Here is a 25,011-nt window from a genome sequence, read left to right as displayed (position 1 = left end):
CCAATTCTAAAACTTTAGTGGCTGTGATTGATTTAAGACCAAATTTATCACAGGTTTGGGAGAGGCAAAGTACCATTAAAATGGCTCCTGATATTTTACATGCGGTGGTTGACAAATGACTTCAAGACACAGACATCTACTACATTTTATATACATTAGCATAATAATGTAGACACTCCGACATGATCCAATTTTGATAATTACAAAATACTCCTGAACTCACCACAAGTAAACTGCAGTCATACACTACATTGGAAATCCAAGAGAAGCGCATTTGGGGCAAGGTGTGTACTGTAGTTTGAAGGTATGCTAATATAATTGTGCCATTTTTCTGGATGTTATATTTGATATTACCAATAATAATATTATTGTACAGCAGCCACCAGCTTGCCCCACAACATTTTAATAGTTACACAGCTCATTTTATTTTTAAATATGGTATGTGAGAAAATGGGTAGCAGCCTCTGGAGAGAATATAAAGCACATTAGAATAGGATTGGTGTTTTGTATTAGAATGCAGCTAGACCAGTTTAGTGTAAAGAAGTATATTTGAGAATTTGGAAACAAAGTTCACATACTTTCTTCAAATGAATGCGCACATAAACTGAAATGGTTCTTGTTGTTTTGTTTTTTGCTTATTTTGGCATATGCAATCATTGATGGCTAGCAATACCAGAAATGGACATGAAAAGCATGATAAGGCTATCATCTAATGCCAAAAATGATTATCTGAATAGTCAATCAACTGGCATTAATGCCATGTGTTTTACAAACATTGGTAACTCTAGTGCAAAGCATGTAAACAGGCTTGAATATAGACAGCACTACTTCTAATGACACTATGGGTGAGATTTAATAGGATGAGATTTTCAAAAAGTGAGAGATTTGGTGAGAAATCTCCAGTTTTTTTAAAGCGGCAATCATTTACACTGCAAAACCAGTTTTATTTTGACGTGTAAATGATTGCCGCTTTAAAAAAACTGGAGATTTCTCACCAAATCTCTCACTTTCTGAAACTCTCATCCTATTAAATCTCACCCTATGCCCTTTCATGTTTTTACTGCAGTCCTGGTCTGTTGAGTTTTGTCCATTCAGTGCTTTTACTAGATGTAAACACATCTAGGAAATGTTCAGTATCCAACAATGCCCTTAAATGCTTAAACTATGTTTTACATAAATTTTCAATGAATTCAAACCTGCATTTCTAAATGCACAAACAGCCAGTTGGTACAAGGACTTTGTTGCTGATAATAAATGTAATTTAAATATCACTGATATTATTCTTTTGAGGTTATTTGAAATCACCCTCTCAGTCCTGTGCAAAATGCGTAACTGCTTATGCTCCTGATAAAGGAAAAATATGGTGAAAGCATAAGGTCACAATTATTTAGCTGCTTAGTGATTTCAGCTGATTGGAATGCAGCGCTTTAAATTACAAAAATAACATCAGCTATTCCAAAATGAAACAGCAGGTGGCAGTATCTATGCATATGTTTGTTATCAGAAGGAAGGCATTTGATTATCAATATCCAGTATACCAACCGTTCTATAGCAACGTTTCACTCCAAAATAAAAAAACAATGTTGTCAAATAACCTGGATTTCAATATTTAGTGAATATGTATACTTATCTGAAAATATACTGGTGTTAAGGGAATTATATTTGTAATTACAATTTGTAATACAATGTAGTTCAAAAATAAATACCACACTTCATTATGTCCTTATTTACTAATTTATTCATTCATTCATTCATTCATTCATTACCAGTTATTTATGTAGCACACACATATTCTGCAGTGCTTTATGGGGAATATTTGCACATTCACATCAGTCCATGCCCCAGTGGAGCTTACAATCTATATTCCCTAACACAATTTATCAGGGTCAAGGACCCGGAATTTTTGACCCGGGTTAACCCTTTCCAACAGAAGAAATACCTGTGTTATTTACAAAATTATCGGGTAGACATTTTTAACCTGGTAATTTACTTCCCTGTGTGAAGGGGTGAGGCTGGGACCAGCAAATGACCCGGCATTCTCTGAGAATGCCAGATAAAAGCTGGGAATTTCAGACATTTCTGTGTGAGAGTGGTATTCGTTACATCAGCAAACAACACTGAAATAAGAATCAGGGTGGCATAAAATCAGGAATGATCAGCTCTGTCTTAAGCCCCATATACATGAGGCGATTCTGCTTAGTGGTGCGTGCTGTGCTAACCAGCGTACAGTATGCACAGGCTAGGCAATCTATCTAGACTTTTCCTGTATGTTCTAAAGATCTGAGCGAGTAAGGGGATGTGCGGTCCATCGCTTTTGGGTGTACACACAAACCGATTTGTGCCTAATTTCTAAGCGATCTACACAGATCACTTAGAAAATAGCAAAATATTGCACCGTGTGTATGCCCCTTTACAAATTAGAGTTAAGAAAGTGCTGGGACATCGAAGAAGAAATAAAGAGACATTGGGACATACAGCGAAGAGAGCAGTGCAAAGGTATGGGGTGGAATGGTACCTTTGAGTGACATCAGCATGGGAATTATATTGCAAGGCAAAAGATCTAAGGAGCTCACATAATAATGCGAAAAGAAGGGGACAAGAACAGAACCTTAGGGAACACCTATAGTTTAGTGGCAGTGGGGCAGAGATGGAGTCATGAGAGGAGACAGAGAAGGCATGGTTAGAGCATTAGGATGACCGCCAGGAGAGGGTAGTATCACTTAGACCGAAGGAGTGAAGGATCTGCAGAAGGAAAAGGGTGGTGCACAGTGTCAAAAGCAGACATTTGTGAGGGCAGTTTCAGTAAAGCGGTGAGGACAGAAGCTAGACTTAAATGGGTCAAGCAGTGGGAAGAAAAGAAAGACAGTAAGGTGGTTGTATACAATACACTTAAGGAGTTTGGAGGCAATAAAGTGGAGAAAGATGGGTTGGTAGTCGGACAGAGTATTCCTCAACAATACAAGTCACGTCACTAAATTAGCTGTACTATTTTTGGTGTGTTGAGCATAAAACAATTTTGTACCTCTACTCTCTTATCTGCTGTATCACCTTAGAACTCCAGGGTCTAAAGCAGGATGCACACTAGACTATATTCTGAACGATTTTGTTGATTCTAACAGGTCGAAATGACAAAATGTTGAAACCATCAAATGTTTATGCTGTTATGTCACTGATGATGCACGCTCATGTGCATTGTCAGTAACATCCTTCATTGGCCCTACATGCAGCTCAATCAATTGGATGTAGCGTGGCCACCACCAGCACTAATTCGCTGCCAGCATTGGCAAATGTGCATGCACTTGATGATGACATTGCCCAAGATCAAACCTCCAACAAAATATTTATTACAGAAAATGATTATTTTTTATATATTTTTTCAATTGTTGAGGGTTGGATAGACTTCTGTCACGTTTCCCTTTGTCAAACAGCTTTATCAAAGGATTATAAAGCCATTTGACATGACAAAACGCATCAATCTAACCCTACAGAATCCCGGTATCCAACCCATCACTCTTTGCTTTTCATCTGGACCTATCCGAACCAGCCCTACACGTTTCCCACCGACCTCAGCCCAGGAGCTTTTGCAATCAAGCCCAAACAGAGATAGCTATCCTCCATTGGTGGACTGGACTCTTCGGGGACCAGCTAAAAAAACACCTGCCCAGGAGGCAAACAACAGTGCGGGACTGTGCCCATACACGGTGGACGGTTAAAAAAAAGGACAAGATAGGAACGGACAGATCCCCATACCCCAATTTTGGTTTACCAGGAACTGAAAAGGTTGTTTTATAAGTCTAGTGCACTAGTAAATGAAAATATACTTCTTACCATATTTTAGAAGTAATTCATTTATATTGTTTTTGCTTATTTATTTTAATATTGGTTGCATTATGTCTAATAAATTGTTTCTTTATTTGTAAAACCAGTCCAATTGGTTCATAGCATAATTCTCTTAGTATACTCAGCACTGCTACTTTCACATTTTCTTGCTTTTTTCTAGTCTTTTGTGGGACTGACCCCAATTTAGCAGCAGCTTAGTGATGTCAACCCTGCCAAGCGCCACCACCACCCCCTTGGAGGAGTTGTTATTTTCTTCTCTATTTCAGGTGTCAACCTAAGCTCTGTGGACCTTCAGTGGTTAAACCAAGGTATGCCGACCTTCATTAAGTCGACCCTATGACCCATACCCCCTCAAAATAACAGGGAGATCAAATATGAAGGTGGACAGAGATGGAGAGGCCAGAGGACAAAGAAAATCATCCACCTAAAAAACCTCCTAAATTTCCCATAGTATATATTTTTCCATTGTCTTGAAATAATAAAATTATGACTTTACAAATTACACAATGTACAATAGGGAATAGAAAAGGTGACTTAGTAAACTAATACATAACAGATTGAAGACACAAATTATGTTTATTGCAACACAACATCAAACACTAGATGCCTTCGTAAACACGATAGAATTTTGTAGACAAAGGCATTGACTGTTACATACCGTGGAGGTGGTGTGGGTGGTGTTTGTAGATGAGGTCTGTCAAATGAATGCATGTCATAGGTTGGGGGGGAATAAACTGGAGGAGGTTCTTCGTCCGAACTGTCTGGTTCTAGAGTTCTTTCCAAAATCTGGAATTGGAAGTAACAGAGAAAGCCTTTTACGCCAAGTAATTATTTATAGCCCAAGGAAATTAAAGATGCCCAACCAGGCATATCAGCACTTGATAAAATGGATCATTAGCATGGTTGACCACTTGAAATTCTCTGCTACTAACAGTATCTAGCTGGTCGCAACCCTTCCTTTTTACCCTTTTTTATTTTTCATTCCTTATATTCTATTTTTTCATATTAACCAATGCATTGAGCACATAGAATAAAAATGCAGATATTGTCCAGTACACACCTAGGCGATTGTGCATCCATATACATGGATTTTTAGCCCTCATCATTATCACTGCACCAGATGTTTTCAGTCTACAAACATATCTATGCACAACTGCAACTGGGTCTAATTGCCCTTGCTAAACTTTGCCTACATAGAAATGGACCATTACCATCCAGTTACTCCCCTGCAGTCACATTGGATGTACATGCAGTCAGTGGAGGCAAAGCCTCACTTGTCATATTCCAGAATATTGCAAAGCTTGGACTATAAAAAATATGAAAATACTATAAAGAAGATTTAAGAACGAAGAAAGATCATCTTTGTACTATTCTATTCACTGTTATGGTAAAATCTCACCACCAGACTGTATCATAAATGAGCTTGTAAAACTGGCTGTAATGCCAACCACTGATTGTGATAAGCATGAGAATACATGGTTAAAGCTACACATCTATTAATACTTTCAAGGGAGGCATCTCACAATGGGGCAATTCATTCAAGTGAGGTGCTGAACAGCACCAAGAATGAGTGAAAGAAGCAATTCAGTAGTCTGCATTGCGCCCAGCAATTAAGTTGGGAGATGGTGCCTAAATCAAGGGGCATTAGCCCTGGTAAACAGCATTCTTGGATTTAAGAGCAGAGTATGACGATGGTAGCGCATGTGTTAAGCCTACAATAACGGCACTAGTTTCTACTCAGGCCTCAGTAAGGGCAGCACAAACTGTGTAAAGGTTAGCAGTTTCTTCCTCACAGCACTGGGGTCATGGGTTCACGTACCATCATGTGAGGAGTTTGTATATTCTCCCTGTGCTTGCATGAGTTTCCTCCAATTACCATCCAAAAATATACTGGTAGGTTAATTGGCTCCCAACAAATTAACCCTAGAATGTCTGTGTGTGCGTGTACATGTGGTAGGGAATATAGACTGTAAGCTCCACTGGAGCAGGGACTGATGTGAATGTTCAAATATTCTCTGCGGAATATGTAAGCACTATATAAATAACATAACATAATAATGACAATAAATAAAAAATAAATCCCCTAGTCATGGGATTACAGTGCAGTTAACTGAAAAGTTCTGCACCCAACATGGAGCAATTTGTTTTAGTGATGTACTTGAAAATATGCTTTGTAAAATCAGGGAGATTATCTAATACAGGCATTCCCAACCACGGTCCTTAAGGCACACCATCAGTGTCGGTTTTAGTGATATTTAAAAGATGGTTAAATAAAATAACTGAGGTACTAAATAAATCACCTGTGGCCAAGCCTGGATATCTCTAAAACCTGCACTGTGGGTGTGCCTTGGTTGGGAATGCCTGATCTAATACATGTAAAAAAAAGTTTTTGTTTTTTTACCAAGCTATACCAATTATTAGACAAATGAATTCACTCTATGCCCATGGATCTTACTAAACTTAAATGTTAATATATTCCAAGCACATTTATATATATATATATATATATATATATATATATATATATATATATATATATATATATATATATATATATATATATATATATATATATAAATCAGGGTTGCCAACTCTCCCGGAATGGCCGGAAGTCTCCTGAAAATTGGGACCCCCTCCCAGCCCCCCGGAAGGGTGGGCAACCCTCCAGGATTCAGGGGGGACCCCCCCCCTGCGCCCCGGATTGCGGCATTAAAATGCAGCAATCCTCGGGTCTCAGAGGGGGGCGGAGCTAAAATGACACAATTGCATCATTTTAGCCCCGCCCCCTCCACGTAGATCCGTGAATTCGGCAGTTTGCCGTCATGGGGGCAGGGCTTAGTGACGTCACACTTAAGCCCCGCCCCCTGAGCGGCTTCTCCCGGAGAGGAGAATTATAAAGTCGAGAACCCCGATATAAATAAAACAGCGTGCCAAGGACAGAATGCACCTAAATATAATGGTCATCTAATATTTTCTTTATGAAAGAAAATAACAAACTTCATATGGCAAAACATATTTTACATTCTAAAAATAAAATAAAAAGAAAAGTAACCTCTGGAGGAATGCTGTCATCTGAGTCTGAACTGTCATCATATCCACCTTCATCCAGGTTCATCTGTAATAACTGATCAATTGTGGCATCCACTGCTCCATTGTTAGCCCTCAATACACATTCAATGATGTCATATTCCATGTTTGGAAACATGGTCTTAAAATCTTCCATCGCCTGGTTAAACTCTAACCTGCGCACAGGGCGACTGTTGTTAAGTTCCTGAGTGGACGAGCTGCCTCTTGCGCTGCCATTACTGTTGCTCCTGCGAAACAGACTTGTCATTTTTGAGATTTGTTTTTGAAAAATGTTTATTGTTTAAAGGATGTTAAATAAAGAGAAAATGGAAAGTTGAGGTCATTGTTCCCTGACAAGAGGTTATGTTTGTTGTATACTCATTGTTGGATATACCAAGGCATGGATAAATCCCATTCATGAACACTTTCTTTAGAGTATAACCTTCTTGATCTCAGTCAGAAGCTAGGTTTCGATTTCAAAGCAGCCAAGAAACAATCTGTGAACAACAAAAAAAATATTTATAATCAAAATATAAAGTTTTAAATAAACAAAAAACATAAACATAACTTTCTTATAATGCAACAAGTTAAGAAAAAGAGAACTTTGTGTAAAATTATTGCAGTTATTACTTGACTCATCAGCTCCCAGAAAAATGTTCCAATTCTTCCAGTCCTACCACTTAAAGATAAGTACAAATGCACTCTTATCCCCCATCACAGAGCAAATCTCCGGGTCTTAAATTTAAACCGGGAGATTTGATCTATTACATGGGGCTTTCTTCTGTGTTATGCTGCTTTCCCACTGCCAAGCCATTTAAAGAACCGGTATTTTTAAGCAGTATTTAAAACGGTATTACCTTTCACATTGCAGTAGATTACCGTTTTAAATACTGTTAAGTACCATTCACATTGCAGTAATACCGTTTAAACCCCTCATGTCCCCTGGTACCTGTCCTGCCCCCCTCCTCCCCCGTACCTGCCAGCTGGTACCCTCGATTCCCCCCACTGCCCTGGTACCCCCTCCCTTCCTGCCCTGGTACCCCCCTCCCCTGGTAGCTTGCTCACCCCCCCCCCCCTCCCCTGGTATGTTGCAGCTGGTACCTTGCATCCGGGCAGCATGGTAGGCAGCGGGCATTCAAGGGCTTCTAGTCGGCAGGTCCCAGACTGATTGCTGAAAGCATCATGCAGGAGGAGGCTGGTGCACAGACAGCGGGGGCACTGGGGATCCGGGCAGCGCGTTCCGTGCTCAGGAGAAGGACGCGGAGGAAGGTCCATTGGGAGATTGTCATTTCATCGGCGGGGGTCCCTGCCGCGAATGGGAAATAGCAGAGCCATTCATTAAAAATGCGCATATCCAATGAGCCGCTAATGAAATATGCGCATATTTAATGAACGGCTCCGTTATTTCCCATTCGCGGCAGGGGCCCCCCGCCGATGAAATGACAATCTCCTAATGGACCTTCCTCCGCGTCCTTCTCCTGAGCACGGACGCGCTGCCCGGATCCCCAGTGCCCCCGCTGTCTGTGCACCAGCCTCCTCCTGCATGATGCTTTCAGCAATCAGTCTGGGACCTGCCGACTAGGAGCCCTTGAATGCCCGCTGCCTACCCTGCCTACCATGCTGCCCGGATGCAAGGTACCAGCTGCAAGGTACAAGGGGAGGGGGGGGGTAACAAGCTACCAGGGCAGGGGGGGAGGGGGTACCAGGGCAGGGGGGGAAGCGAGGGTACCAGCTGGCAGGTACGGGGGGGGGGGGCAGGACAGGTACCAGAGGAGGGGGAAGACTAGTGTAGGATCTAAAATACCGTTTCAGAGCCATTCTTATTGCAGAAATAACGGCTTTGAAACGTTTAAAACGGGTTGAAATACCGGTTATCTCTAACCGATAAATCAACTCTGGCGCTTTCCCACTGCAGCCTTAAACGTTTAGAAAGGGGAAAAACGGCAATATAACGTTTAAGACCTGCAGGGGGAAAGGGGCATAAAAGGGCCGATCCGGATCTTAAGCTCCGAATCTCCAACCCTGGTCTTTTGCAGGGTCAGAGACTCAGAGTTTAAGATATGTACCGACCCTTTCACACAGGAAAAGGACCAATGTATTTAATGAAATTCCCAGGTGGAACAGCTTCACCCAGGAATTTCATTTTCTGTGTGAAAGCGGTATTAAATTAATAAGGTGCATCTGTGTCTGGATATTGTGGATGTATCAAGAGCCTCATTTACCATTAGGAATACATAGAGCTAAAGAGTGGCGGAACAAGGTGTTTGCCAAACTTTTTTTGTGCTGGAAAAATCTGTGCTCGATTCCGAAGCCCAACATGCATGTATTACAAGCAAAAGCAGTCAGTAATTTTCATATATGGGAAAAAATAATATATTTAACAGATAACTGCATTTGCACTCCTTGAAGAGGATTAGACCAGAAGCAAAAGTGTATGCTTTATTGGTTAGGATTCTCCTAGCCAAAAAGCACTGTACAATGATGGATACGTCACGTGCATCTGTTACTCACATAAAGGCATTCCTGCTCTGTGCAAACTGCAGAACTTTTTTTTATTCAATTTCATTCCAGATGGCAAATGGTCAAAATTCCTTTATGTCAAAGCAATACCTATGGGATTTATTCTTTCACTCTGCACAAGGTTACAGTGACATAGGATTCTGCAGTGCAAAGTACCATACAGTAACATTCAGGACATAAGCTGCTATTATGGTTACAAACACTTGCATTCTATTTTTTGAGGTAGAGCTGTAGCCTTTGGATAACTTCATCTAAGTATAATATTGTTTCATGGCTTGGCTTATTCCAGGATGAATAGATAAAGCTAAAATGTATGAAAAATTGTATACATACAGTATATAGAAGAGGAAAAAGGCAGCGCTTCATGGTGCTTTATCTGTTATTATACCAGCAAGTATATTTGCCCATAACAATATTACACTCTTACCCCAATGTTCATCAGTATGGGCTGAGATGATTTTAAAATCAATTAGACCAATCGTCTGGCATTAGAAAATCATCAGTGAGGTCTCCTGCTGTGCCGCTGATGTCTGCAACAGTATAAACACCACAGCTCTCTCGTGAGTGTGAGCACCAGCCTTTAATCTGCTGTAGACATCAGCGCCACATTGGAAGACCTCACCGATCTGTGGTGATGGTACTGATGAACAGTGGGGTACGAGTTTAATATATTTTATGGGAAATAAGGAATTTAGGATTTATCGTTAATTCCCTTTCATCGAATCAGCAGGGGACACTGCAGTCATCAGATATGGGGATAGAGTAGGTGTACTGGAGGAGTGGCACTTTAAGAAAACTTTAGGTACTTGTGTAGTTTCACGGCGCCAGTTCGCCCACGCTGCGGGCTCGGTGGCTTGCTACGCTCGCCACGCTATTTAAAATCAACTCCATGCCAACATGGATAGTGGAGGTATGAACTATCCATGTTGGCATGGAGTTAAGTTACTTTTTTTAACATAGTTTGTGGCGAGCGTAGAACCCGGCGCCGTGAAACTACACAAGTACCAAACTTTACTGTTGCAGGCTCCTCCCTCCTCTATCCCCATTTAGACCCCAGTTTTAGAAAAACTGTATCCGAGAGGAGAAGAGAGACCGAGCCCACCCGGTAGGGAAGAGAACTAAACATAGGTAGGGAAGAGAACTAAACATAGCACAACATATGCTATAATACATGTATAGAAACATATATGTATATATAAGGACATTTGTCCATATTAAGAGAACAAAGAACATAGAGAAAGAACTTATACAACTAGCATATTTTTTACAATATATATATATATATATATATATATATATATATATATATATATATATAAATATATATATATATATATATATAAATATATCAATCACCCTCATACAAACACTAAAAAAATGGCATTAGAACCAGCGCTGGGAAGGTGAGTACCAAATTCCTTATTTCACCTACATGCAGCAGGGGCCACTGCAGTCATCGCATATCGGGATATATACCCAAGCTTTTACTTCCGGGTGGGAGAGCACTGGGGCTCCTGCAACACTGCCTGCTAAAAGCTGTAGATGTGCTGGCAAAGGAATCAAACCTGTAGAACCGCGCAAAAGTGCTTGCTCCAGACCAAGTGGCTGCTTTGCACACTTGGGATAAAGAAACTCCTCTGGCCATTGCCCAAGAGGTACTTACCAGCCTCGTAGTGCGAGCCGATAGGCCAGTGGGGACCTGTTTCTGTGCATAAGAAAAAGCCTCCCAAATTGTACAACAAATCCAGCGAGCCAGGGTCTGTTTTGACGCTGGCCAGCCCTTTTTGAGTGTATCATACAGCATGAAAAGGCAATCCGACTTTCTCAGAGGTTTTGTTCTCTGCAACATATGTCTGTAGAGCCTGAACCACATCCAGGGAGGAATCATCCTAATGTAACACTGGAACCAGGATGGGTTGGTTTAAGTGGAAAGAAGATACTACCTTTGGGAGAAAACCTCTATTTGTGCGAAGTTGTGCCCTATCCCTATAAAAGGTAAAAAAACGGGGACTTACACGATAGTGCCCCTAGCTCCGGTACTCTGCGTGCTGACACCAAGGCTAACAGCATAACCGTTTTCCAAGTCAACAACTTGAGGTCCGTTGAATCCATGGGCTCGAAAACCTCAGATTTTTGGAAAAACAGTACCACAGACAAGTCCCAAGGCTTGCAAAATGTAGCACCCCTTTTAAGAAGGTCTGAACTTCCGGAATCAAGGCTAACCTACGGCAAAAAAATATGGATAGGGCCGAAATTTGAACTTTTAGGGAGGCAAGCTTCAAGACCGCTGACAACCCTGACTAGAAATTCTAAGAGTCTGACAAGAGAAAAGGTCGCCTTGGGCACCTTCCTCACATCACACCAGCATATGTATGTTTTCCAAATTCGATGGTAATGGGAAGCCGTAACATCCTTCCTTGCCTTGATCATCGTAGGAATAACTGCCAGAGGAATACATCTCCTCCTTAGCAGATCAGCCTCAACCACCATGCCGTCAAACGTAGACGAGGCAAGTCGGGGTAGACGAATGGACCCTGTTGCAACAGATCCTCTTGTAGCTGAAGTCGCCAAGGGTCGTCTGCCAGGAGCTCTTTGAGGTCTGAGTGCGAAGGTCATCAAGGCTAGTCCGGAGCTATCAGCATTACCACAGTTAACTCCCTCTTTATCCGTTTGAGTACCTTTTATATCAACGGAATTGGCGGGAAAAGGTAGACTAGATTGTAATCCCACGGAATGGACCAAGCATCCACTGCGACCGCTGCTGGATCCCGAGATCTAGCACAGTACTCTGGGAGTTTGTGATTGAGTCTGGATGCCATTAGATTTATTTGTGGCATCCCCAAGTGACTGATCAATTGTTGAAACACTTCCGGGTGGAGGGCCCATTCTCCTGGGTGAAGATCCTGGTGGCTGAGGTAATCCCCCTCCAAATTCTCCACTCCTGGGATGAAGATCGCAGAGAAATTAAGAGTGTAAGATTCCACCCATGACAGGATTGGTCGAACTTCCCTCATTGCCGTCCTGCTTCTGGTTCCTCCCTGCCGATTTATGTAAGATACAGCAGTGATGTTGTCCGACTGTATTCCTACTGCTTTTCCTATCAGGAGAGCATGAGCCTGAGCCAATGCCAGCCTGAACGCTCGCAGATCCAAAATGTTGATAGGTAACTTTGCTTCTTGAGCAGTCCAAAGGCCCTGAAAGTTGAATCCTAGGGTTACAGCTCCCCAACCCCGAAGGCTGGCATCCATGGTAACCATCATCCAGACTTGGGCTTGGAAACTGTGTTAGATTGGATGTGTTGAACCACCATTGAAGAGAGTCTCGCTACTCTGGAGAGGACAATCTTATGAAGATGAAGGTGGGACCCTGACCATTGGGCCAAGAGGTTTCGGTACTTGTTTCTTAGTGCGGCCACAATCGCGGGCATCGTGTACCTTAAAGTTAAGGTACACGATGCCCGCGATGAACCCGATTTCCTTTGAAATCAGGTCCATTTTGCCGGCAAAGGCAAAATCGCGGGCATCGCGTCCGTCGCGGCCATTAACATTGCCCCCGACGCGACCAACGCGATGCCCGCGATTTTGCCATAGGCTTCAATGTTAAAATATTTTTTAACATTGAAATCGGGAGCATCGCGTCGGTCTTGTGCCATTATAATGGCACAAGATGAGATGAACTTGATTAAGTCCATCTCACATAGGAAACAATGTGAAATGGGCCAATATGACCCATTTCACATTGTATATGGCCCCGTCGTCACCCCACGATTGACATGAACCCGAAGCGTGGCGAGCGCAGAGAGCCCGCGAGGGGCTGCGGTGCGCGTCCTCTGACCTTTTCATTCCCCTACTATCCACGTCGGCATGGAGTTGAGAATATAAAGTGTGGCGAGCGCAGCGAGCCACCGAGCCCAAAGCGTGGCGAGCCCCGTGAGGGGACGCGTATACCTGTGAAGTAATACGCGTCCCCTCGGTGGCTCGCTGCGCTCGCCACACTTTATATTCTCAACTCCACGCCGACGTGCATAGTAGGGGAATGAAAAAGTCGGCAGACGCGCACCGCCGCCCCTCGCGGGCTCGCTGCGCTCGCCATGCTTCGGGTTGGCGTCAATCGTTGGGTGGCGTTGAGGGTGTCAAATTGGGGGTGTAGGGAATATTTTACATTGAATCAAATGTAAAATCTGGTCCCAGGGACCCTATTCACATTTGATTCAATTAAACAAACGCGTCGATCGCATGGCATGCGATGCGTCCGACGCGATTTTTCCGACACGACCACCCCGATGGAAATCGGTGTGGCCGTGCTAGGAAACAAGTACCGAGGTTTCCTTGGAATGTCCTGGAATGAAACCTTCTGAATGTGCCTTGAAGGAGGCCACCATCATTCCTAAGAGTTTTGTGCATAAATGTACTGAAACCCTACGTGTATGTAATACTTGTCCTTGTTCAGAGGGAGGATAACTTTTTCCTCGACTGTATAGAAGAAGAGACCTAGAAAGAGAATTCGCTGTGTCGGTTGTAACTGAGATTTCTTGAAGTTGAGAACCCAACCGTTCTGTAAGAAATTGGCATGTGTTTTGAGCATCCTCCTGGAGCGTCAAGGGACAATGAGCTTTTAGAAGAAGATGAAGGGCTGATATCATGCAAGCCATAACTTTTGTGAATGCTCTTGGAGCTGACGAGAGGCCAAAAGGGAGCGCTCTGAATTGGAAGTGTTGATTATATATAGCAAATCGAAGGAACCGCTGGTGGGGTTCCCAGATGGGGATGTGCAGGTATGCATCCTTTATGTCCAATGAAAGTAGGTACTCCCCTGGATCTAGGCTTGCTATGACTGACCTTATGGGCTCCATCTTGAACTTGTGATACACCACATAATCGTTTAGGTGCTTCAAATTGAGTATTGGTCAAACTGACCCGTCCGGCTTTGGCACCACAACAAGCCTGGAGTAATACCCCAGTCTTTCCTGTTCTCTGGGAACCGGTATACTAACCCCCGCCTGTAGGAATTATTGTATAGATCCTTTTATAGATCCCTGGGCGTCTGCTGATGAAGGAAGGCTTATAGTGAAGAATCTGCTTGGAGGTGGTTAAACAAACTCCAGTCTGTAGCCATGCTCCCACAATTTGAAGTACCCAATTGTCCCTGCAGTGAGATTTCCAAACCTTTTGGAAAAGAGACAGTCTGGTGCCCACCCTGGGAACCCCCAAATGGGCGGGAAGCCCATCATGCCACAGTCATGTCTGCAACCTTAGGTTCGGTTCTGCGCCCTGTGGTGGCTCTGGATGCGGCTGCTCTTGCTCCTCTGCCTCTTCATCCACAAAAGGAAGAAAAACCACCTCTGGAGCGACCTCTAAAGGTTGCTCTGCCACGAAAGGCACGAAAGGAAGGGGCGGTGTATTGGCGCTTAGACTTTCCTCCAGTGGCTTGTGCAATGAGTTTATCTAACTCTGGGCCGAAAAGTCTGTCCCCTGTATAGGGCAATGCTTCTACTGCCTTTTTTATATCAGCCTTAGCCTGCCATGAACGTAACCAAATAGTATGTCTGGCTAAAACTGCTGAAGTGGAAACCTTTGCACCTAATTCTGCCACATCGGCAGACGCTTCTCCGATATATTTAGCTGCGTCCTTCGTGAAGAGAAATAACTGCAGCAATTCCGAACGAGGTCTGTCACTCTGTAAACCGACTGCCAACTCGTCTGCCCATTTCTCCATGGCCTTGCTAACCCAGGATGATGCTAAGTCCGGTCTAAGTAAAACACCTGAGTTAATGTAAATGGACTTTAACGTGTTTTCCAGATGGCGGTCAGGAGCCTCCTTTACCGCGGCAGGAACCAGGAGCGTAGTGCGTTTTGACAGGTGTGACAGCGAGACATCTACAGGGGGAGGGTTTTCCCATTTTTCTCTTGATTCTTCTGAAAATGGGTACAATAATTTTATGCGTCGGCATTTTCCACACAGTCACTAGGGGCTTGTCCAGCTCTGTTGAGTCTGGGAATGTAACCTGGTGTTTCCGTGTACGTCCGAATATGGACATAGGTGCAGGAGTATCCTCTTCCAACAAATTCAGTGTGGTTCTAACTGCCTTCCACCCCCTGAGAGTCCTCCCCAACAACATCCTTCTGGATATGTTCCGGTTACTCCAATTCAGGCATTTCTGCCTCATCGTTGGAAAAGTCCTCATAACCCTGTAGGAGACAAATGGGGGACCTAACCCTTTTCTGAGTGGCCGGAGATCTTGGCCTCTGTGAAGGTCCCGCTACGGAGTTGGAAAAAGAGTCAACTGACTGAATGAGATTTCTAGCCCAGCTCAGCTCAGTGTTAGCCATCTTGGAAAATTGAGTCTGAAACAATTCTCTATCTCTACGCGAAGAAACTAACTCCGCAGCCAGGTTAGCTAATACAGTTTGAAATAAATCCCCAACTGCCTCAGGCTGAGGAGCCTGGGGTTGTGACACCTCTTCCTGTGTCTGATCTGCAGCACAGCAAGTTTCAGATAGGGAAACACCCTTAATATGCTGGGTGTACTGTTCTTTGCATTTCTATGTACACACATATGTAGAACCCTCTACCCCCCGAGACCACCAGAGCCTGGGCTAAGATAAAGAGGGAGAAAGCCTTAAACCCCATTAATCTGTGTGCAAAAGACCTTCACAGTACGTACAGACCGTCCCCTGCAGGCTGTGAAGGAGTGCTTGGCTGCAGTATATGCAGCTGTTAGTTGGCGCTGTCACTGAGCCCTCAAGGAAACCGGAGCAGATCGGCGCTGTAATGGCGCCATCCTGTAGAGAGGGTGAAGTAAAATGGCGCCAATGTATGATCTGGCCAGCCCCCACCACTGGCGCACATACCGGCAATGGCAGAGAGCAAAGCGTTGTTATTCAGCCTCCGATCTGTGTGGCTCGCTCCCCATCTGACAGCGCGCTGTACTAGTGGCTGTCAGAATCTGTTAAACAAATGAGGGTTTGCTGGATCTCCGGCCACACCGGCGCTATGTGCATCTTACCTGTCAGCCTTCAGCTAGTGCTGTCCCTCCTGGAGTTTTGGCATGGCCATGGACCCGTAACGCTAACTGCGGGCAGTTGCGGCGGGTCCCCAGCGCGGTGGCCGGGTGCGTGGAAGGCGCACTGCGGGCAGTGGTGACCAGCCCCCATCCAGGGTCCCACGGAGTAGGCAGACCCTGCTGAGAGGTCTGCCTATCTTCTGTATGTAAAAATTTATAAAAATAAAAAAAATAAAAATGAACCTCATCTTCAGAGATGCAGAAAAAAAGTGTGTATGGATGGGGAATCACAGGCGCTTGGTCTAGTGTATGAGAACTCCAAATGCCATGAAAAAGATCCCTTAGTAGGATTGAAACGCGTTGGCGGCAGCGGGTGGATGTGGTCACCCTGATTTTTAAGTTTTACAGCTGTTTTTTATCATTCAACTTTTTTTTGTGTTCGTTCCAAGCCCAACCTAACCTACTTTGAGAAAGTACAGTCTGCACGGGCTGTCTAGCAAACAATAAACTATCATCTCCCAGTGCCTGCGAACTGACAGGCAGGACAAAATTCAGAAGCCGGCTACAGATAAGTCTCCTACTACCGCTGGAAGCCGGATTCACGGCTGCGGCGGTGAAGAGACCTTCTTCTTCCTGTGGCTAGCTACCATTTTAAACAAACCTACTGGGACAACAAGGACACGGGAGTGGAGGTACGAACTTTTAACACTATCTTTCCCACCCCGTGTTTCCTTCAGCGCAGTAAGAACCCAATATTTTATGTTCAGGTTGCATACATCCCTACTTTCTTCTTGCCGGACTCGGGACGCTGCTGATGCGCGCCGGCAATTTCGGGGGCGTGGCCTATACTTGCGGCTCTCCCGCGAGGCCACGCCCCCATTTTGCCGCTATGGGGGCATGACCCAGAGGCTGTATGAGCCTCTAGCCATGCCCCCAGCCCCCTGGCAGCGGAAATAGACGCTGTGCGCATGCCAACAGCCCCCCCTCACCGTGGGACACTGCCGCCCGCGGGTGGGACAGCGGGACAGGCCCTGATAATCGGGACTGTCCCGCTAAAATAGGGACTGTGGGAGGTATGAGGTTGGGACACTACATTGTATTTGGATTGTGCAACTTTTAAATGTATTCTTAAAGAGACAGTTTCTTTTTTTCAAAAGAGACCAGTTTTTTATTAATTTTCTGCTTAGGACCATTATAAGTGTGAATACAATAAATATATTTCTACTTTCACTTGGATTTGGAGTTCTCATACATCAGACCGAGCGCCTGTGATCCCCCATCCATACCCCCTTTTCTTCTGCATTTCTTGGCTAGAGGATTGAACTAGCAGGAGAGAGGAACCAAACTGATGGGAAAGGGTGCATTTGATTGCATTATACAAATCACATTGCATCGTTAACTAATCTCCAGAGAACCTACTCCTCCGGGCACTTTTTCTAAGACTGGGGTCTAAATGGGGATAGAGGAGGGAAGAGCCTGCAACAGTAAAGTTTTCTTAAAGTGCCACTCCTCTAGTACACCTACTCTATCCCCATATGTGATGACTGTAGGGTTACCACCTAGTCCCTTTAATTCCGGACACATATTAATTACACAGGTTCTGTGTCTGGCTGACTTCAAGACTCCACTTCACCTGATTTTAAACTGCCACAGAACCTGTGTAATTAACATGTGTCCGGAATTAAAGGGACTAGGTGATAACCCTAGATGACTGCAGTGGCCTTTGCTGCATGTAGTTGAAAATATATATTTGACGATATATTTTTAATTTTTTAATAAATGAAATTGCACTATGAAGCACCCCCATTGTTTGCGCTTCTATATCTTTTCCTAGTTCCCTAAGGACCCCGGAACAATCACAAAAGTGATCTAGTGCTGTGTTGGATTGAGGCTCCGATGAAGTTTTTTTATTTTTAAAAAACTGATTAGTTATTGATTTCTAAGGTGCTGCAGATCAGCTAGCACACCTATACACTTTCCTAATCCGAATATACCTATGTGTGTGTGGGGTGGGGGGAGGGGGAAATCACTCTACCAACACTATTCAATTCTGCTTGTGCACTTAGAATACAGGATTACCATTTGGATTAAAGCTAAGAACATAATGTGCTTTATTTGCTTAGTTACCTAGTTTTCTTTACAACATTTCAAATAACATCATACATATATACCAGTGCAAAATGTAGGGGTGTCGGACGGGATCCCGACAGTCATTAACCCAACGTCGGGATCCCGACCGTTAAAACACCGACGGCTGGGTTCCCGATGGCCAACGGCTATTTTCCCTCGTGGGGGTCCACGACCCCCATAGAGGGAGAATAGAATAGGTGGCTTGCGTAGCGAGCCACCGTGGCGAGCACAGCGTGGCAAGCGCAGTTTGGTCTAGGTCTCCACCTGCTGAAGCGTTTTAAGGTTATTGCCTGTGTTCGTTCGGAAGATTCCCCTCAGAACTTGTATTCTTTAACAAGGACTTGTTTAAAAGGACATTTGTGGAAATCGATGCAGGTACGCATCTATTCATTAGGATCTCCAAGGGATCCAATTTTATTAATTGCACGCCTTCCCTGAAAGGTCGACATCTGGAGTTCCCAATAGTACTCATGGTCTTTGTACCTATGGAATGTTACCCCTGATGAAGTCGTTTTCGACGAAACGCGTTGGGTTGTTTCCGTGTACTTGTTGAACATTGACTCCTCACAGATGAAAAAAATGCTTTTATATTGTATTTTATGAGAGAAAAATTGTATTAAACCTGTTGAAAAGTGATTTGTATATTGTCACTACGGTTTTTCTCATTTGGTGGTGGAACTACATACCAGGGGCGCACTCTGTTTTTCTATATCTATATATATCTATACATACATATATACATACATATATACACTATTTTCTATGAAAAGCACGAGAGAGATTTTGTAGAGAGGTGAAGGGAAGGTACTGTAGAAAATTCCAGCAATAAGGAGCACAGTGACCAAAATCTTGGAAGAGGGAATATGAGGAAGTAACCAGTTGCCAGGAGAGGTGGTTTGCATTTATGGAGCAAAAAGGGCAGATGAGAGTGTAAACAGAGAGAAAGCCAGTTATGTAGGTGGGAGAGGAATGGCTTGTAAGTGAGTGTAAGGAGCTTGACTTGTATTCTGAAGTGGAGCCAGTGTAGAGCTTGTATGTTAGGGGAGGTGCACATAGTGCGATTGGACAGGAAAATGAGCAGGGCAGCATTGAGGATAGATTGGAGTGGAGAGAGGTGTTTGTCAGGGAGGCCAGAAGGGAGGAGATTTACAGTAGTACAATCTGGAGATTTTTAGTGAATCAATGAGGCTCTTCGTAGCATCCTGGGTGAGAAAGTGTCTGGATCCTGGAAATATTTTTGAAGTGGAAATTACAGGACTGTGAGGGGTGTTGAATGTGTGGTTTAAAGGAGAGGAGTCAAGAACAATGCCAAGGCAGTGTACTTGGGGGCTAAATGTTATAGCTGTTCCATCAATAGATAGTGAAATTGTGGGATGTGAAATTATGCAGGAGGGTCTGAAGATGATCAGTTCAGAATTAGACATGTTAAGTTTGAGAAAATGCTGGGACATCCAAGAAGAGATAGTGGAGAGGCAGTTGGAAATATGAGGAGAGAGATATTGGGCCAAATGTACTAAGCTTCAAAAGTGATAAAATGGAGTGATAAACAGCCAGCCAATCAGCTCCTGTCTGACATTTTTCAAAAATAGTCTGTGACATGACAGGTAGGAGCTGATTGGTTGGCTATTTATCACTCTCCATTTTATCACTTTTGAAGCTTAGTGCATCTGGCCACATGATAGGAGGTAGATTTAGGTATCATCAGCCAATAGTTTATATTGTTAGTCAAATAAGCTCACACAGAGAGGACATATGGAAAGAGAAAAGGAGAGGACAAAGAACAGAGCCATGGGGGACACCTACTTTCAGTGGAAGTAGAGGGGGAGGAGTCATGAGGAGACAAAGAAGGAGAGGTCAGAGATGTAGGGAGTCAGGATAGAGCAGTATCACACAAATAAAATGAGAGGGTGATCCACAGTGTCAAAAGCAGCAAAGAATTCAAGAAGAATAAGCAGAGAGTAGTGGCCCCTAGATTTGGCAGTATTAGATCAGTCAGTGGTACTTCCCTTCACAAGATCACTGCAGACTTTTGTGAGGGCAGTTTCAGTGGAGAGGAAAGGATGGAAGCCCAGACTGGAATGGATCAAGCAGGGAGTGAAAGCAAAGAAAGGCAGTGTCACAAACCATGGGTCTCAGCCCCGTCTGAGACCACGTCCATTACCTTCCCGGTGGTCAGCGTTGAGAGTAAGGCCTCTGGTTGCTGTCAGTGTCTGGCAAGATGTCCCATGTGTGGCTGGCGCTGACCCGTGGAATCGACATGCCGGCATGGTGGACTCCGCGCGTCATGGGCGCCGCCATGACACTTGCGCTCAGCTGACCAGGGGGTCCAATCCCCCTGCTCAGCCTGGGTGACCTCTGACCCACACACCTGCATACCTCTCAGGTATGCTCACTCTTTTCCTGTACTGATTGGTGCTGCTGCAGCTAGCCAATCAGTACTCAGCGAGGGGGATATATTCCGGCCTCTAACTCCCAGTCATCGCCTTGAATATGTGTTCATCTGACCTCAGTACCTCCTGTGTTCAGCTGTTTCCAAAGGCTCCTGGTTATCCGGTCTCCCCGTGTACCTCTCGCAGATTCTGCCGTTACTACCTGGTTTGTCATCTCCAGAAGACTCCTGCCATTCCACTCTGCAGTCGAGTGATTACTCCTGTTACCATCCTCACCTGGCATACCATCTCCAGAAGCCTCCTGCTATTACCATCGTGCAGTTGAGTGATCTCGTCGACCCAGCTGTCGACATCAGTGTTGACACTTTCACACTGTGCCTCCCAGAGACTATTCCACCTACCCGTGTCTCCAGTGTCATTACCACTCACAGCCTACGTCCAGAGGGCCAGGGCAGAGGGCCGCGACCTGCCTGTCAGACGCAGCGAAGTCCATATCCCCTTGCGGGGGGTCCCTGGTGAATACCGCTGGCAGGTTAGACTCCGCGCCTCTGTTTACGGTCCAACACTCTGGTACGCAAGGCTTTGGCTCTGTGCATGTCATTCATCAGGCCTCCAGCCTTCCGATACACAGCGCCCTCCACTGGTCCACCACGGTCAGGGCCGGGAACACAACAGACCCCAGACCTGACAGTATATTCAAGGCCGATGGACTCGGCTCAAGACCCAAGTGTGGGACCAGCGGTTCTTCAAAATGTTGCTGCCAGAATGGAGACCCAAGAGGCCACCCAGCAGCAGGTGATCAAGTTCTTACAGGATGTGTCCAGCCGATTGGACACCCTGCAACAGTCCCTGTCGACTTCTGTGTCAACCTCTCCCGTACGATCAGCAACACCAACCCTACCTTCTCGTCTCCATCTGCCAGCACCCACCAAATACGATGGTGACCCCAAGACCTGCAGAGGCTTTATCAACCAGTGCCAAATTCAGTTCGAATTGATCCCTCAGAACTTTCCTACGGCCAGAATTAAAATTGCATACATGGTGTCGTTATTGACTGGTTCTGCCCTGAAGTGGGTATCACCCTTATGGGAAAGAGCAGATCCTCTGCTGGCAGACTACGATCAATTCATCCAGACCTTCCGCCGCATATTCGACTTGCCAGGTCGACCCGTGTCAGCAGCTACAGACATCCTCCAGATTAAGCAAGGGTCCCGCCCCATGGGGCAGTATGTAATCCACTTTCAAACTCTTGCGTCTGAATTACAGTGGAACAATGAAGCCCTCACAGCTGCCTTCTGGTTAGGAGTCACTGACCGGATCAAAGATGAGCTGGCGTCTCGCGATCTTCCTGACCAATTGGAAGATCTTATATCTCTATGTATCAAGATTGATCTACGTCTTCGTGAGAGAGGACTAGAAAAACACAAGAAGTTAATTCCCAAAGTTTCTCCCAAGATTCGTTCTGAGTCTCCTACGCGTGAAGAACCAATGCAAGTGGGTAGATCACGACTGACTCCCGAAGAACGTACCCGTAGGCAGCGCAATCGTCTGTGCATATATTGTGCTGCTCCTAGCCATTTCATTAACAATTGTCCCGAGCGTTCGGGAAACGACCGAGCCTCGCTGCGCTCGCCATGCTTCGGGTTGGCGTCAATCGTTGGGTGGCGTTGAGGGTGTCAAATTGGGGGTGTAGGGAATATTTTACATTGAATCAAATGTAAAATCTGGTCCCAGGGACCCTATTCACATTTGATTCAATTAAACAAACGCGTCGATCGCATGGCATGCGATGCGTCCGACGCGATTTTTCCGACACGACCACCCCGATGGAAATCGGTGTGGCCGTGCTAGGAAACAAGTACCGAGGTTTCCTTGGAATGTCCTGGAATGAAACCTTCTGAATGTGCCTTGAAGGAGGCCACCATCATTCCTAAGAGTTTTGTGCATAAATGTACTGAAACCCTACGTGTATGTAATACTTGTCCTTGTTCAGAGGGAGGATAACTTTTTCCTCGACTGTATAGAAGAAGAGACCTAGAAAGAGAATTCGCTGTGTCGGTTGTAACTGAGATTTCTTGAAGTTGAGAACCCAACCGTTCTGTAAGAAATTGGCATGTGTTTTGAGCATCCTCCTGGAGCGTCAAGGGACAATGAGCTTTTAGAAGAAGATGAAGGGCTGATATCATGCAAGCCATAACTTTTGTGAATGCTCTTGGAGCTGACGAGAGGCCAAAAGGGAGCGCTCTGAATTGGAAGTGTTGATTATATATAGCAAATCGAAGGAACCGCTGGTGGGGTTCCCAGATGGGGATGTGCAGGTATGCATCCTTTATGTCCAATGAAAGTAGGTACTCCCCTGGATCTAGGCTTGCTATGACTGACCTTATGGGCTCCATCTTGAACTTGTGATACACCACATAATCGTTTAGGTGCTTCAAATTGAGTATTGGTCAAACTGACCCGTCCGGCTTTGGCACCACAACAAGCCTGGAGTAATACCCCAGTCTTTCCTGTTCTCTGGGAACCGGTATACTAACCCCCGCCTGTAGGAATTATTGTATAGATCCTTTTATAGATCCCTGGGCGTCTGCTGATGAAGGAAGGCTTATAGTGAAGAATCTGCTTGGAGGTGGTTAAACAAACTCCAGTCTGTAGCCATGCTCCCACAATTTGAAGTACCCAATTGTCCCTGCAGTGAGATTTCCAAACCTTTTGGAAAAGAGACAGTCTGGTGCCCACCCTGGGAACCCCCAAATGGGCGGGAAGCCCATCATGCCACAGTCATGTCTGCAACCTTAGGTTCGGTTCTGCGCCCTGTGGTGGCTCTGGATGCGGCTGCTCTTGCTCCTCTGCCTCTTCATCCACAAAAGGAAGAAAAACCACCTCTGGAGCGACCTCTAAAGGTTGCTCTGCCACGAAAGGCACGAAAGGAAGGGGCGGTGTATTGGCGCTTAGACTTTCCTCCAGTGGCTTGTGCAATGAGTTTATCTAACTCTGGGCCGAAAAGTCTGTCCCCTGTATAGGGCAATGCTTCTACTGCCTTTTTTATATCAGCCTTAGCCTGCCATGAACGTAACCAAATAGTATGTCTGGCTAAAACTGCTGAAGTGGAAACCTTTGCACCTAATTCTGCCACATCGGCAGACGCTTCTCCGATATATTTAGCTGCGTCCTTCGTGAAGAGAAATAACTGCAGCAATTCCGAACGAGGTCTGTCACTCTGTAAACCGACTGCCAACTCGTCTGCCCATTTCTCCATGGCCTTGCTAACCCAGGATGATGCTAAGTCCGGTCTAAGTAAAACACCTGAGTTAATGTAAATGGACTTTAACGTGTTTTCCAGATGGCGGTCAGGAGCCTCCTTTACCGCGGCAGGAACCAGGAGCGTAGTGCGTTTTGACAGGTGTGACAGCGAGACATCTACAGGGGGAGGGTTTTCCCATTTTTCTCTTGATTCTTCTGAAAATGGGTACAATAATTTTATGCGTCGGCATTTTCCACACAGTCACTAGGGGCTTGTCCAGCTCTGTTGAGTCTGGGAATGTAACCTGGTGTTTCCGTGTACGTCCGAATATGGACATAGGTGCAGGAGTATCCTCTTCCAACAAATTCAGTGTGGTTCTAACTGCCTTCCACCCCCTGAGAGTCCTCCCCAACAACATCCTTCTGGATATGTTCCGGTTACTCCAATTCAGGCATTTCTGCCTCATCGTTGGAAAAGTCCTCATAACCCTGTAGGAGACAAATGGGGGACCTAACCCTTTTCTGAGTGGCCGGAGATCTTGGCCTCTGTGAAGGTCCCGCTACGGAGTTGGAAAGAGAGTCAACTGACTGAATGAGATTTCTAGCCCAGCTCAGCTCAGTGTTAGCCATCTTGGAAAATTGAGTCTGAAACAATTCTCTATCTCTACGCGAAGAAACTAACTCCGCAGCCAGGTTAGCTAATACAGTTTGAAATAAATCCCCAACTGCCTCAGGCTGAGGAGCCTGGGGTTGTGACACCTCTTCCTGTGTCTGATCTGCAGCACAGCAAGTTTCAGATAGGGAAACACCCTTAATATG

General features: G+C 44.8%; 1 protein-coding gene across 3 annotated transcripts in view; it reads right to left on the bottom strand.

The window, feature by feature from the left end:
• The window catches only part of CUEDC1 (CUE domain containing 1), a 154,700-nt gene that overhangs the window by 50,849 nt on the left and 78,840 nt on the right, over positions 1–25,011 (bottom strand). For all 3 annotated transcript variants that reach the window (XM_083173250.1, XM_083173251.1, XM_083173249.1), the window contains exons 2-3: positions 6,893–7,403; positions 4,499–4,626 (exon numbers count right to left, since the gene is read on the bottom strand). In XM_083173250.1, coding sequence (XP_083029376.1) covers positions 4,499–4,626; positions 6,893–7,174 — 410 coding nt within the window. In that variant the 5' untranslated portion in view covers positions 7,175–7,403. The remainder of the gene's footprint in view (positions 1–4,498; positions 4,627–6,892; positions 7,404–25,011) is intronic.

This window comes from Crinia signifera, chromosome 2 (genome assembly GCF_055691185.1).
Source record: "Crinia signifera chromosome 2, ASM5569118v1, whole genome shotgun sequence".
Lineage (NCBI taxonomy): Eukaryota > Metazoa > Chordata > Amphibia > Anura > Myobatrachidae > Crinia > Crinia signifera.
Note: the sequence above shows the minus strand (reverse complement) of the source record. Positions and strands in the feature narration are given on the sequence as shown.